The 14,491-nt window shown below is 35.9% G+C and overlaps 1 protein-coding gene and 1 pseudogene across 2 annotated transcripts in view; both read right to left on the reverse strand.

Annotated features, from left to right (window-relative positions):
* ASTN2 (astrotactin 2) overlaps positions 1–14,491 on the reverse strand; it is a 1,134,072-nt gene that overhangs the window by 535,308 nt on the left and 584,273 nt on the right. For both annotated transcript variants that reach the window (XM_051979519.1, XM_051979520.1), the window contains exon 11: positions 3,673–3,823. In XM_051979519.1, the coding sequence (XP_051835479.1) occupies positions 3,673–3,823 (151 nt within the window). The remainder of the gene's footprint in view (positions 1–3,672; positions 3,824–14,491) is intronic.
* Positions 11,225–14,251, reverse strand: LOC127550521 (histone acetyltransferase type B catalytic subunit-like; annotated as a pseudogene).

Genomic DNA, 14,491 nt, shown 5'->3' on the forward strand with positions numbered 1-14,491 from the left:
TGCAATCACACATGTGTACAAAAAATTCTGCTCCAAGATGAATTCATTTGTCTTTAGGCTAACGTCAGAGTCTTGGGAAGGAATGCCTCCAAAATGCTGAACAACTCTTGTAGCTGATGTTCTATAGCTAGCTCAGTATTATTGCACAGATTTGGCAGTAGAAATATACAGAGACTTCTCTAAAACTCCACTTCTATTCAAGAGCCCAAAGTCTGGCCATAGAATGTGACTGAGGCACTTGCTATAATATGCACTAGAATACCCCCCCTTTCTTGATAAATAGAAGCAGAGTATCATTTCCATGAAGGAATGACCTTTAAGGTAATCTTAGGAAAAAAAGAACCATCCCAAAGGTTTAAAAAAATCCCAAATTCTATGCTTTGGGGAATCCTATTCTTTCTATGACTGGCATTTATATAGTGACTCACGAAGGTAGCTGAGAAGGCAGTATTTTTCCCATGCCCATCAACTGGGAAATAAATAATGAACAGGCAGATTTCAGAACAAACCTGGAAAGATTTATATGGATTGATGCAAAGTGAAATGAGCAGAACCAGCAAAACATTCTACATGGTATCAACAACATTGTGTGATGATCAGCTATGAATGACTTAGCTTTTCTCAGCAACAACAAACCAAGACAAGTACAAAGGATTCACAAAGGAAAATACTATCCAGATAAAGAACTGATTGACTCTGAATTCAGATTGAAGGATTTTTTTTTTCCATTTACTAGATTCTTTCTTATGGATTTCTCCCCTTTTGATCTGTTTCTTCTTTCACATCTGTGATTAATATGGAATTTTTTATATGATATAATATGAATAATCTATATCACACTGCCTATTATTTCCAGAGGACGTGAATATCAGGAAGGAAGGAAAAATTGTTAGAGCTCAAAATCTTGTAAAGATAAAGACTAAATTTTTTTTGGCATATAATTGTGAAAAATATAAAATACTATTTGATATTAGAAAAAAAATTAGAAAGAAAGAAAATGGTTATCCCAAAATGGTTCCTAATCCTAATCTCCATTTAAGCAAAATAGTAGAACTTTCTGTTGCCTCTTTATATCCCTCAGGCTGCCCTAGAGATTGATTTTTACTTCTTTAGGAGAAGGATTTAATTTATCATGCTTAGTTTAGAAATCAGAATTGAGAACGAGTGGAAGCTTGTGTCAAGATCAAGATTTGAGAACAAGACTACAATTTAATTATATTTTATAATCTTAAAGAGCTGTTTGAACTCTTAGATCAGTTGACTTGTTAATGGTCATATAAATGGTAGATTATAAAAGTGACCTTTGAATCCAGGCCTTTGTTCTCTATACATTATGCTACAATATAAGAATAGTAGAATTAATGGTGGTGATGATAGTGGTGATAGTAGTAATGTCAATTCACATTTCTGTAGGGCTTTATACAATTAATGCTGCCAGACAGCTAGGAAATGGAAGATCAGAGGAAACAAGTGAGGATGGTATACTAAAAAGAACAAAGGAACATTTGATTGAAGGGAAAATCTCTTAACCTATGGAACCATTCAAAAGTGCAATGGGCTGCCTTGCAAGAATGTAAACTATAAGGAAAGGGAGCTGCTTTGCAAGGGCATCAACCTCCCGAAATGTTACCTATGAGGAAATGAGTTTAGAAAGGGACAAAACAACTTACTCCTATATAAATAGAACAGTCCACACACCTTGGTGAATCTGGAATTCCAAAGGCCTGAATTCAAATTTGAATTCAGACACTTAGTAACTATGTTATACTTGGTAAATCATTTAATCTATCTGGCTCAGTTTCCTCAACTGCTCAGTGGAAATGATAATAGCACTAATCTCTCAGGTTAATTGTGAAGATCAAAGGAAACAGTTGTAGACTGCTTTAGCACAATGCTTGACATACAACAGGTGTTGAAAAACATGTTTGTTTCCCACTTTCCTTTCTACAGTTAGAGAACCAAAGTCAGAGAACCCATGTCTCCTGACTTCTACCCAAGCTAATGTTCTATCTATTATACAATCTTACTTCAACTCACCATCACTGAAATGCAGAAATGAAGGCTAGATGACACTGGGATATATAAGAAGACATTCAGGGTTAGATAATTTCAATTTCAAAGGTCAGCTTGAATAGAAGATAGGGTACCTGAAATCAAAAATTCCTGGATTCAAATTCCAGTATAGTTGTATTTGATGACCTTTCCATTCTTTCCACCTCTAAATCAATGATCTTATGATGACTTGATAATTACTTTCCTTCAAACCTATGAATCATGATCTTGGGTAAATGCCTCAGATTTTAGTCTCCTCATCTCTGAGATTAGAGAGTTCATCCCAGTAGCCTCTGAGGTTCCTCCCACCTCTAGATCTCTGAGTTTATAAAGGTGTTTTAAAGCAGATATGACCTGCTTGGATACTACTTTCCTTATAAGATACTTTTGAAAATCTATATCTAGGTACAATAGTTCTATAAGAAATTATGAGCAGGTTGATTCCAGAAAAGCCTGGAAAGACTTACATGAACTGATGCTGAGTGAAGTGAGCAGAACTAGGAGAACATTGCTCATAGTAACAACATCATTGTGTTATGATCAGTCTTATCACAATATCACAAACTCAGCTCTTCTCAGCAATACTCTTCCCAGAAATACAGTGATCCAAGACAATTCCAATAGACTTGGGATGGAAAGTACATCCATATCCAGAGAAAGAACTATGGAGACTAAATAAGGATTGAAGCATACTATTTTAACTTTTTTGTTTTTCCTTGTCATGGTTTTCCCCATTTGTTTTCATTTTTCTTTCAACACGATTGACATGGAAATGTTTAAAATGATTGTCCATGTATAGCCTTTATCAGATTGTTTGCCATCTTGGGGAGGGAGGAAAAAAGGAAGGGAAAAAAAAAGAAAAATTGTTTCTCAAAAGCTTACCAAAGTGAATGTTGGAAAATATCTTTAAATGTAATTGAAAAGAAACAAAATACTAATCAATGAAAAAGAAAACAAATTCTATCTAGAAGAGATACCATTTTTACCTCCTCTATCTTCTTTTATTTTAAACTTATATCCTACACTTACTACTTAGTGACTGTATTTATTAGGCTGTTAATTAATTGCTGATCTTTACTATTTTTTTCTTTGTAATAAAACTAAAAATCTTTGAAGGTAGGAACCATGTTTTATATTTCTCCATATCTTTCATGGAGTCTAAGACAGAGTCCTATACATAGTAAATATTCAAATATTGTTTTTTTCCTTCAAAGTAAGCAGCAGATCTTCATGTAGGGTGTGTTCTCTCTCTCTCTCTCTCTAAATATATGTGTATATATATATATATATATATATATATTCAGAAAAGATTAGCTGATAGCTAATGACCCTTTACTGTGCCATATCAGTATCATTAAGGTACCATATAACATCAAGGTTCTCCCATCCTTTTCCACTTGACTTTGTTCTTTGACCAATGTTCTTTTCCACTTTATTTGTCTGTCTCATCCTTCTCCAACCCCCACTTCAGCTCCACTGCCGCACAGTTGGAAGAGACATTAGAGATCATTAAGTTCAACACATACAAAACTAGAAACTACCTCTATAACCTAGCAACAAAGGATCTCCATTCTGACTTAATCCTAATCAACTTTATTCTCTGGGTCTGGCAGTACATACCACACATCCAGTTGAATCTACTTGGCGGTCTGACACACACTTGAAATTGCGGGTGCACCCTCCATTATTGCGTGAACAATCACGGACAGGCCCAAAGGAGGAGAGTAGATCATTGATGGTCTCAAAGTAAGTAGACAGCATTGCTTCTTCCCTTGGAGAGAAAGGAAACTGTTAAAATCAAACGGGACAAATGGTCTATCACTTTTTTTTAATCATATGCTGTGTGTCAACATCAAGGTTTGAGAATAAGACTACAATTTGCCTATATTTTATAGTCTTAAAGAGCTATTTGAACCTTAGAGAGATCAATTGATTTGTTAATGGTCACATAAGATGGTAGATAATAAAAGTGACCTTTGAGCCCAGGACTTTGTTCTCAATATACTAGGCTACAATATAAGAATAGTAGAATTAATGGTGGTGAAGGTAGTGGTGGTGGTAGTAATATCAACTCATATTTCTGTAGGGCTTTATACAATTAGTGCTGCCAGACAGCTAGGAAATGGAAGATCAAAGAAAACAAATGAGAATGGTATACTAAAAAGAACAATGGATTTGGAAACTTGGGCCTTGGGTTCAAATTCAAGTACTGCTTTTATCAACTAAGTGAAATAGAAAAGATCATTTAATCTTAAAAGGGAGTATAATGATGATGATGATGATAGCTATTATTTATATACAACTTTAATTTTTGCAAATTGCTTATGTATGCTATCTCATTTGATTTTTACAACAATTCTGAAAGGAAAGTGTTCTTAGCACCCCCATTCTACAGGTGAAGAAACTGAGGCAGAAAAAGATTAAGTGATTTCCTCAAGGTTACACCACTAATAAGAATGTGAGGCAGAATTTGAATTCAGGGCTTCCTGACTCTAAATACATCACATTAGCCATAAATCATCACCTACATTTGTAAAATGAAGAGATTATGTTAAATATCTCTTTCAGCTCAAAACCCCAGGATCTTATGGATAATGATATGTTTAGGACTAAAATAGTAAATATTAGAATTGGGATTGAAACTAAAACCTCTCACATTAAAGTCAGTGTTCTTTCCATATAATTTCTGTCTGTCATAATGAAAGAAATTACATTTCATTTTCTTTTTGGGAGGGGGAGGAATAGTATTTTATTTTTTTCCAGTTACATGTTAAGACAATTTTCAACATTAATTTTTAATAAGGTTTTTAGTTCTATATTTTTTCTTCCTCCTTCCCTTCCCTTTTCCCTTCCCAAGATGGCAATCTGATATAGATTATATGAGTGTAATCATGTAAACATTTCCATATTTATCATATTGTAAAAGAAATAGAACAAAAGGGAAAAGCCACAAAAAGTGAAAATAATATTCTTTGATCTGAATTTAGACACTATGATTTCTTTCTCTGGATGTAGATATCATTTTTCATCATGAGATTTTTGGAATTTCTTAGATCACTATATTGCTGAAAAGAGATAAGTCTGTCAAAGCTGATCATTACATATTGTTGTTATTGTGTACAATGTTCTCCTGGTTCTGCTTGCTTTATTCAGCATCATTCATGTAAGAAGAATGAGTCTTTTTCAACTTATAGAGGCAGTTGAGTGGTGTAGTAGATAAAGGACAGGGCCTGTAGTCAGAAAGACTTCTGTTCAAGTCCAATTTATGATACTAACTGACCCTGGAAAAGTCACATAAATGTTGTACAGTTTCCTCAACTATAAAATGGGAATAACAATAGTGCCTGTTTCCCAGAGTTGTAAGGATCAAGTTAGATAATATTTGTAAAGCACTTAGAACAGATTTTGGCACATAATAGACTCTCAAATCTCCCTCCTTCCCTTCCTCCTTTCTCCCTTCCTTCCTTCTGATGAAAGGACCCCAAACTCTCTGAAAACTCCTTCAAGGAGAAATTCTCCTTGAATCCTCTGTGAGACCCACCTCAAGGAACCAAGATCAAATGGTTTATCTTGGTGGAACTAGTTGAAGTGTTCAATTCCAAGATTTTCTACCCCTATTGTTGGCTCAAAACCACACCTAGTAAGTGGTCTCATCTAGGCCTGGGGGCAGGGACAGTGTTGAGGGGATCTCATTCAATTGAAACTTCTGTCTCCAATTTCCTTATAAAAATAGCAACTTGGGGCTCAATCCTTACAGAGGAGCTAATATGCCATTCATGGCATATTAAAAAATTCTGCCTGCTGGAATATTCTCTTTCAGTGTTACCCTCTCTTTATCCTCACCCATTTCCCTAATGAGACTTTATACCTCTTTGTCAGGATTTCTCTACTAGAAACTTTACTTTTCTGCCAGGACTTTTCCATTAAGGAATTCAGCCTTTTTATTCATGCATAGCAAAGACTGACTTCCCAATACCTATAATAAACTTCTTTTTATCATTCTAGCTTTTTGGGTTTGTAAATTCCTTTATGAAGGACCTCTGTGCTGCCAGAAAGGGGGTTCCCACAACTCCCTATCCTGCACTGAATCCCAAGAGGATTTAGGGGAGCTAAACCTTTTCATTTGGTTTCCTGAACCTACCACTAACCTTATCATTTAACTCCCTGACCACCAGGAACCCTAATCTCATTTTGGTACCCTGAATCTAATCTCATCATTTGGTTCCCTGACCACCCTAAATCTAGATCTTATCCTCCCTCCCTTTTTCCCTCCCTCCTTCCTTCTCTCCCTTCCTTCTTTCCTTTCTTCCTTCTTTCCTTCCTTCCTTCTTTCTTTCTTTCCTTCCTTCCTTCCTTCCTTTCTTCCTTCTTCCTTTCCTTTTTTTCTCCCTCTCTTTCTTCCCTTCCTCCCTCCTTCCCTTCTTCCCTCCTTCCCTTCCTTTTTTCATAATTTTCCTTCCTTCTTTTCCTTCTTCAATCCCTCCCATAAAACTCAGTTTATGAGTTCATGTCATGAAAGTTCTACAATAGGTAGACTGAGACAGGAAAAAAAAATTAAATCCTTCAACCATACTAATTTTCCATAGCCTGAGGCAGAATGGGGTTAGCTTTAGGGAGGTTAACTGGTAGAGAGATACAAGAAAGACTTCAGAGTTTTTAAAATGAAGATGCTAAAAGTCCTGTCACTTTTGAAACATGGAGAAGGACTGGTGCACTCAGAGAGCCATTAAGGCTATTAAAATATTAACATCCATAGAGGGAAAAAGAAGAAAGGGAAGGAGAAAGTGAGAAAGAAAAAGGGAAGATGTTAAAATGTCATCTTTTAGTAGATCAGGGTGACAACTCTGTCTGTACAAATAGGGAAGCTGTTAGCTTCCAAAAGGATTGATTCTGCATAAACACTGGTTACACAAGAGGGACATTACTTAAAACATGAAGACCTGACAGAGGGGCTGTTACTAAGTCAAAGAAAGTGATGGTGTCAGGTCGGGGAATGTGGTATCTGGAAACAGTTGAGAAGAATACATTTAAAGAAGATGTTGGTATTTCTTGGCTTAAAGAAATGCTCCCTCCACTCAACTCCTCACAGCAGCTTAGAGCTTGTTGATTTTTGAAGCTATTAGAAAGGCACTTAGGGAAGGCAAAAGGACAAAGGGAAAGATGGCAGTGCATTGGAAAGAAAAGAACATTGGATTGGAAACCAAGAGACCTGGGTTTGAGTAATATTGTTTTTGCTAACTAGCCATGTGACCGCAAATTGTCTTGCTTTTTTGGACCTCAGTGTCCTTGGATGCAAAATGATGAGTTTGGATTAGATCATATTCTTTTGACTTGGAGACTTAGAAAGTTCATTATCACTTTGGTTTTTCTTAAATCTAACAGACATTTCTAAAACTGAGGATAATGCCATGTTTTACAGATGAGGCAGTTCTGGGGCATAGACAGCCATCTATAAAATGTAATTTGAGGAGCACTTAATGGCCCTACCTGCTCAGAATTATTTCACCCATTAGTTCGGCTTGGTGCTCACATTCCAACAATCCCATAACTAATACGTACTGCTACAGATAACATGGGTACTAAATGGTAGAGTACATATTCAAATCCAGTTTTAACATATTCCCATTCTTTTTGACCTTGGGCAAATAACTTAAACTCTTTCAATCTCAATTTTCTCATCTGCAAAATAGGTACAATAATAATAGCCTCAACCTGGTGTGGCTATTTTGAAGATTAAAAGAGTTTGCATATATAAAGTACTATGAAAATCTTTTTGCATGCTATTATTGATAATAATAGCTGTCATTTATTATCTGATTCTACTATTCATAACAACATGCTAAGCACTGTGGAAGATAAAAAATTCAGATGAGACAAAATCCCTGGGCTCCAGGAGCTTATATTCTAGTAATGTGAATAGAATAGCTTACATTTGTATACTAGCACTTTAAGATTTACAAAGGGTTTTAATTCATTTTCTTATTTTATCTTTATATTGCCCTTAGGTATTGGAAGTATTATCATTCCCATATCTATCACAAGTGAGAAAACCTGAGGGCCAAATGGATTAAATTAAAAGGCTGCCAGAACTAGCATATGGAAAATCTGGGACTCAGACCTAGATTTCTTGTGATTCCAGGTACAAGGTACTCTCTATCCAGTATGATTCTACAATGAATTAAAGAATTAGCTATTGGGGTAAGGTCAAAAGATCTGTATAGTGCTTAATTCAATGATATTTATTGTCAAAATAAGCATAATGGCACCCCAAGAGAAAGAAGCACAGGATGATGAAATGTTGCTAAAGACTGAAAGAATCAGGAAAGAACCTGTTATATTATAATGGGAAATTGAGGTGGGTGCCCAAGGCAGTCTAAGAACACTGACATTCTGTTTGAAAAGCTCCAAAAGAAGCCTTCTTCCACATCTTGCCAAGGACCAGCTTTAATCCCAGGACTGCTCTGGCCAACAATTTATAGAAACTGCAAGATAGCATTTTGCAAAGAAAAAAAGGCATTTTTCAGCTGCAGCATGTAATACCCTGAACAAAGCCCACTGAACAGCAGGGTATGGTATTTCAAAATGCTTCCCCAAAAAGATACTTAAGAGAAAGTATGCCAGCCTAGCTATTTACATGCTTGATTTTAGAGGAATGAAGTTGCAGGCTGTAGGATTACTGTCTTTAAAAGTGGTAGAAAAAATAATTACAATAATCAGTATCATTAAGATAAAATTCTAAGGTTTGCAAAGTAATTTACAATTATTTTATTTTGTCCTCACAATAACTCTGGAGGCAGATATTTATTATCAACACCATTTTACAGAGTAGGAAACGGAGGTAGAGAGCAATTAAATGATTTGTCCAGAAATACATAAATAGAAAACATCTGAGGCAGGATTAGAACTCAGGTCTTCCTAACTCTATCCATTGTGTATCCTATGAGTCCTTAAAGACTATTTAGTTCAGCAAACTCTTGTTTTAGATGGAGAAACTGAGGCCCAGAGAGATTAAGTGATTTGGCCAGAATTGAAGAGGGAAGCAGGATATAACTGAGATCTGACTAGGTGTGAATCCATGTCTTTTGACTCCAAATCTGATGCATTTTTCGCTCCATAATACAACATTGTTTCTATTTGATTCCCATAACAATTAACTTTCTTATTCAGAAAATCATAAAATATGTAGCAAAAGTTCTTTTTATGGTTTTCAAAATTAGAATGGGTTGAGTTGGGGGGTAATGGCTCCCTTTCCATTTGCTCTGGATCCCTACCTCTCCCTTATCTTCTACCAGAGGCTGGTTGATCACTTGTCAGCAATGTGGAAGACATTCTGGAGTCACTCACAAGTTGTACTAGATGGCTTATGCCATCCCTTCCAACTCTGAGCCTAAGTGAATCTGTGATTCCTCCTGAATCAAAAGAATCATCCTTCCTTGCTGGCTTTAGGAGCCTTGCCAAATGCCTGACCCAGCCCAACCAGGAAATCAAATGACATGACCTTCCCTTCAGCCCTAGCTCTGCTTCAGTCCTATCTCCATTATCATATTGTCCTTAGATCCATTTTTATTTAAACTCAGGACTTATAGTATGCTCAGTCCTTTGTTGAACATTTTTGGCAAATACAAAAAGCTAAGGAACTCATGAAATATTTTTATATTTAAAAAATTTTCCTCATGCATTTCTCTAATGGGAAAGTCACTCATATTCTCACTCAAGACTCATTGATTCATTTTGCACACAATTTCAAAATATTTGGCTATTTGTTTTCCTATCCCAATGCAAATGATAGTAATAATTAGCATTTATATGGCATTTTAAAGTTATACCTGTTATTCATTCATTCATTAATTTATTTATTTGCTACAATACTGTGAGGGAGGTATTTTATCTTCCCCGTGGGGAAGCAAAATCTTCCCCATTTTACAAATTAGTCTTTAGAGAGGTCAAGTGACTTGCCCCACTACACATGGCAGTTGTAAAAGCAGAAAAAAATAAAGTAGATTATAAGAGGCAGGCTTAGTGGTAAGGGACTGCTAGAGTGGGGAGAGGGTTAGCTGTTGGGAAAACAAACAACAAAACAATGAATATATTAGTCACAATACTCCAGAAAGCATAAGACCTTGGAGTTAATTAGTACAAGAACTTTGGTATTAATTGGGAGATATGGGACGTAGCAAAAAACCTCCTAATATGTGTGCCCACATCAAAGGGGGCATTTGCTCAGTGAACAAAGCCAAATTGCATAGCTCAAAAGAAATACAAATGCACAAATTTAGAGACAACTTTATCCCAAATGTTCATAGAGACAATTGCTGCCTAAGCTGTGGTAGTAACTTCCAAGCTAGGACTAGTCTAACCAGCTACAGCTGGATATACTGTGCCTTGACCCTGATGTCATGAAGATATATTGATCCTCCTTAATTATGAAGGACAACAATGAACCTATAGGAACTATTTAGTACAAGGACTAGTACTCCTCAATCATCTTGATCAGCCTTTGGTACAACATTGTGTTAAGGGCTTCCCCTAATAATTCATGATAATGACCTTGCAAGATTACCACTAAGCATAGAGGCAAGCAACAGATACTGACTTTTCTTATTAATATATGCCCTATGTCACAGTGGGAAAGGTGATAATAAATGATTTGGTTTCAGAAACTTCTCTAGGGAAGGGTGAACCATTCCTCACTTCAAAGGAGTTTTACCAATGAGAACTCAGAAAGAAGCTCATTTGCCTGCTTGGCTATAATGTTAGGGGAAGGCTCAGGACCTTTACTGCTAAGCTATTATGGGAGAGTTAAATAGGGACCAGGCAGAATAAGAGCTCCCTAGGTATATTCCAAATTTAAGAGTGTATAATTGAGTCCTTATGCCAAGAGAATGCTTAAACATTGAATTCAAGTTACTAAGCTGGAATCACTAATTTTATATCTGGTCCAGAAAAACCAAACACAGAAAATGGAAACAAAAGCAACAAAGAGAAGCAGAGTTAGGTTGTCAAGCTCAAGGTCAGAAATACCAGAGTTGAGAGTAAAGGAAATTCTAGAGTTTAGTATCATAGACTTAACATGCCAGGCTCCAGTCTTTCCTCAGTCTTCCTCAGCTGACCTTTCTGCAGCCTTTGATTTTTCTGGCCACCCTCTTCTCTCAGATATCTTCTCCTTTCTAGGTTTTGTTTTGTTTTTGATACTTGATTTCTGCTGGTTTTTCTCCTATCTACATGATAACTTCTCTTCAATCACATTTGCTGAATCTTCATTAAAATCCTTTTGAGTAACCCATGGTATGCCCTAAAAGTCTGCCCTCGGCCTTCTTATTGTTCTTTTTTTTTTTTTTTAAACTTTCTGCCTTCTATCTGATCTCATTAACTTCTGTGTATTTATTATGATCTTTATCCAGATGGTTCCCAGATTAACAAATCTAGCCCAGTCTCTCTACCGAGATCTATCCCATGAATCCCAACTCCCTTTTGTACATCTTGAACTTAATGTCTCCCCTATTCATTTCAAAGTCAACATATTCAAAATAGAACTTAATATCTTTCCTTTCAAGTCCTTCCCTCATTTGGAATTTTCTTCACTAACTGACACCTTCTGTCTTTCCAGTCATCATGGTTTACAACCCTGATGTCATGTTCATCTTCACATCTTCACACTTTCTTTCACACTACCTATTCATTCCATCATTAAGTTTTTATCATTTCTGCCTTTCTAAAAATCTCTCATTTATCTCCATTTATATAGCCACAACCCTAGTTAAGGTCTTCATTACTGCTTACCTTAACTAGTTTAGTAATTTGCTAATTGGTCTCCCTATCTCAAGTCTCTTTCCACTGCAATCCATCTTAATTGTCATGGTGATATTTCTTTATTTTATTTTAATTTTTTATTTCAAAAACTATACCTGTAGTTTATTTATCAGTGAGTGCTTCTAGAATACAATGTCTGAGAAGTTATAATCCCAAACTTATTAGAAGAAGTTTTCTGTACAGAAAAATCTATTCTTTATGCTTGGGTAAGTTCTATTATTTTTCTATAGTCTGAAACAAATTGTTGGAAGTCTCCTTCCAATTCATGTTGCATGCCTATTTCTATTTGGTTTGTCTGATTTGTTAGCTCCTTAAGTCTAAGATACCTTATCTTGGTAAAATTACTTTGCTTTTTAAAAAAAATGGACCAATTAGTCCTTTTTATTTCTAGTCTATAACCTCTGGATTGTTCAGCATTATCCATGTCAGTTACATGTAATCAGAGAATTTTATAAAATTGCTAGCATACTGTTTGTTTATTTTGACTTTCTGTTGTGCTTCTGTTACCATATTTCAACTGAAAAGCAAGGCAGATCGTGGCACAGCTTCACAAGTACAAAGTCTCTTCTTTTCACATAGTTTTTGATGGTTCTTCAGCTGTAATATCAAAAACTATAAGAGAAGTGTAATTTCTATGAACAGTTTCAAAAAGTTGGGCACTATGGCCTTCACCTTGAAATAGAGGCAAGATCATCTGGTTTACACATGGCTGGGTTTTACTTGTGGTTGGGTACACATAGTAATTATAGAATGTCATGTAGCCAATAGTCACGGTAACTCCATCCTTATTAGTCTTCTCATATATTAGAAAGTAGCTCCATTTTTTCATTCAGGCCAATAAAGCTAGCAGTTTCAATAAACCACATCAAAAAGGTCTGAAGTCTTTCATGATAGTCTAGAAAGCCTGTACATGTCATGTCAGCCTTGTATATTTTGTAGGTAATGTTTTCTCCTGCTTCCTTACTGTGACCTGAAAACCTATGTAGTAATATGCCAAAAGGGCTTAAAATTAACTTCCTTTTCCAATGATGAAATAATATCATCTCTGTTTATACAAAATTCTCTCAACATCATCTGCTTCTATACAGTCAACATTCTCACTAACATTAGATGCATACTCAGTTTAAAACAGTGTTGACAGGTTACCAGCCTTATAGTACAAAATAATCTTAAGACCCTTGTAACTGAAGACAGTTTCATCATCACCAAATATTTGGTAGCTAATACTCAGGATTAAAAATTGTGCTGTCATCGTCAGGATCTTCAGCAAAGTGAACTAATTTAAGTTTAATTGCTTCATTGGTGTTATACTTGTACTCTGCCAGCTTCTTTTCCATGGCACTTTTGTATTCCACCAAAAATTTTTCCACTGCACCAAATCCTGCCTTTTCCATGCATCAAGATGAAGCAGCTGAGGAGAATGAATCAAACTGCATGCCATTATGATGATATTTCTTTTCTTTTTTACTTTTTTTCCTTTTTTAAAATAACTTTTTATTGATAGAACCCATGCCAGGGTAATTTTTTACAACATTATCCCTTGCACTCACTTCTGTTCCGATTTTTCCCCTCCCTCCCTCCACCCCCTCCCCCAGATGGCAAGCAGTCCTTTACATGTTGAATAGGTTACAGTATACCCTAGATACAATATATGTGTGCAGAACCGAATAGTTTTCTTGTTGCACAGGGAGAATTGGATTCAGAAGGTATAAATAACCCGGGAAGAAAAAGAAAAATGCAAGCAGTTTATATTCATTTCCCAGTGTTATGATGATATTTCTAAAGCAAAATTCTTGACCATGTCACTCCTTTGCCCTCTATTTTCTCTAGGATTAAATATAAGCTTCTTTGGCATTTAAAGTTCTTTGTTCTCCCCTCTATTTCCAGTTTTCTTATATTTTATTCCCTTCCAACACTCTCTGATCCAACTGCATTGCTTACTTGCTGTTACTCACATTTGACACTTCATATTCCAGATTTTTATTTCTGCACTGGGTGTTCTGTGTGCCTAGAATATTTTCCTCATGTCTAAGGAATAGCTTTACTGGCTTCCTTGATCATCATTGTTTTTGTTTATCCTTTGTACTTGAAGAGGATCATTTATATCAGATGATGTCTTGACTTGTAAGTGAGGCAGAGTGCTAAGTTATTAGCTTCACTCTATCCTCCAAAATTATTATAGTCCAGTGGCAAGACATAGGTCAGCATGACTGGCTATGGAACCAGTTACAGTGGGAGACCTGGCCTTTTTTTTTTTTTAAAATAACTTTTTATTGACAGAGCCCATGTCTGGGTAATTTTTTTTTTTTTACAACATTATCCCTTGTACTCCCTTCTGTTCTGACTTTTCCCCTCCCTCCCTCTACCCCCTCCCCCAGATGGCAAGCAGTCCAATACATGTTAAATATGTCACAGTATATCCTAGATACAATATACGTATGCTGAAACGAACAGTTTTCTTATTGCACAGGAAGAATTGGATTCAGAAGGAAAAAATAACCTGGGAAGAAAAAAATGCAAGCAGTTTATATTCATTTCCCAGTGTTCTTTCTTTGGGTGTAGCTGCTTCTGTCCATCCCTTGATCAATTGAAACTGAATTAGCTCTCTTTATCGAAGAGATCCACTTCC

Source organism: Antechinus flavipes, chromosome 2, assembly GCF_016432865.1.
Source record: "Antechinus flavipes isolate AdamAnt ecotype Samford, QLD, Australia chromosome 2, AdamAnt_v2, whole genome shotgun sequence".
Taxonomy (NCBI): Eukaryota; Metazoa; Chordata; class Mammalia; order Dasyuromorphia; family Dasyuridae; genus Antechinus; species Antechinus flavipes.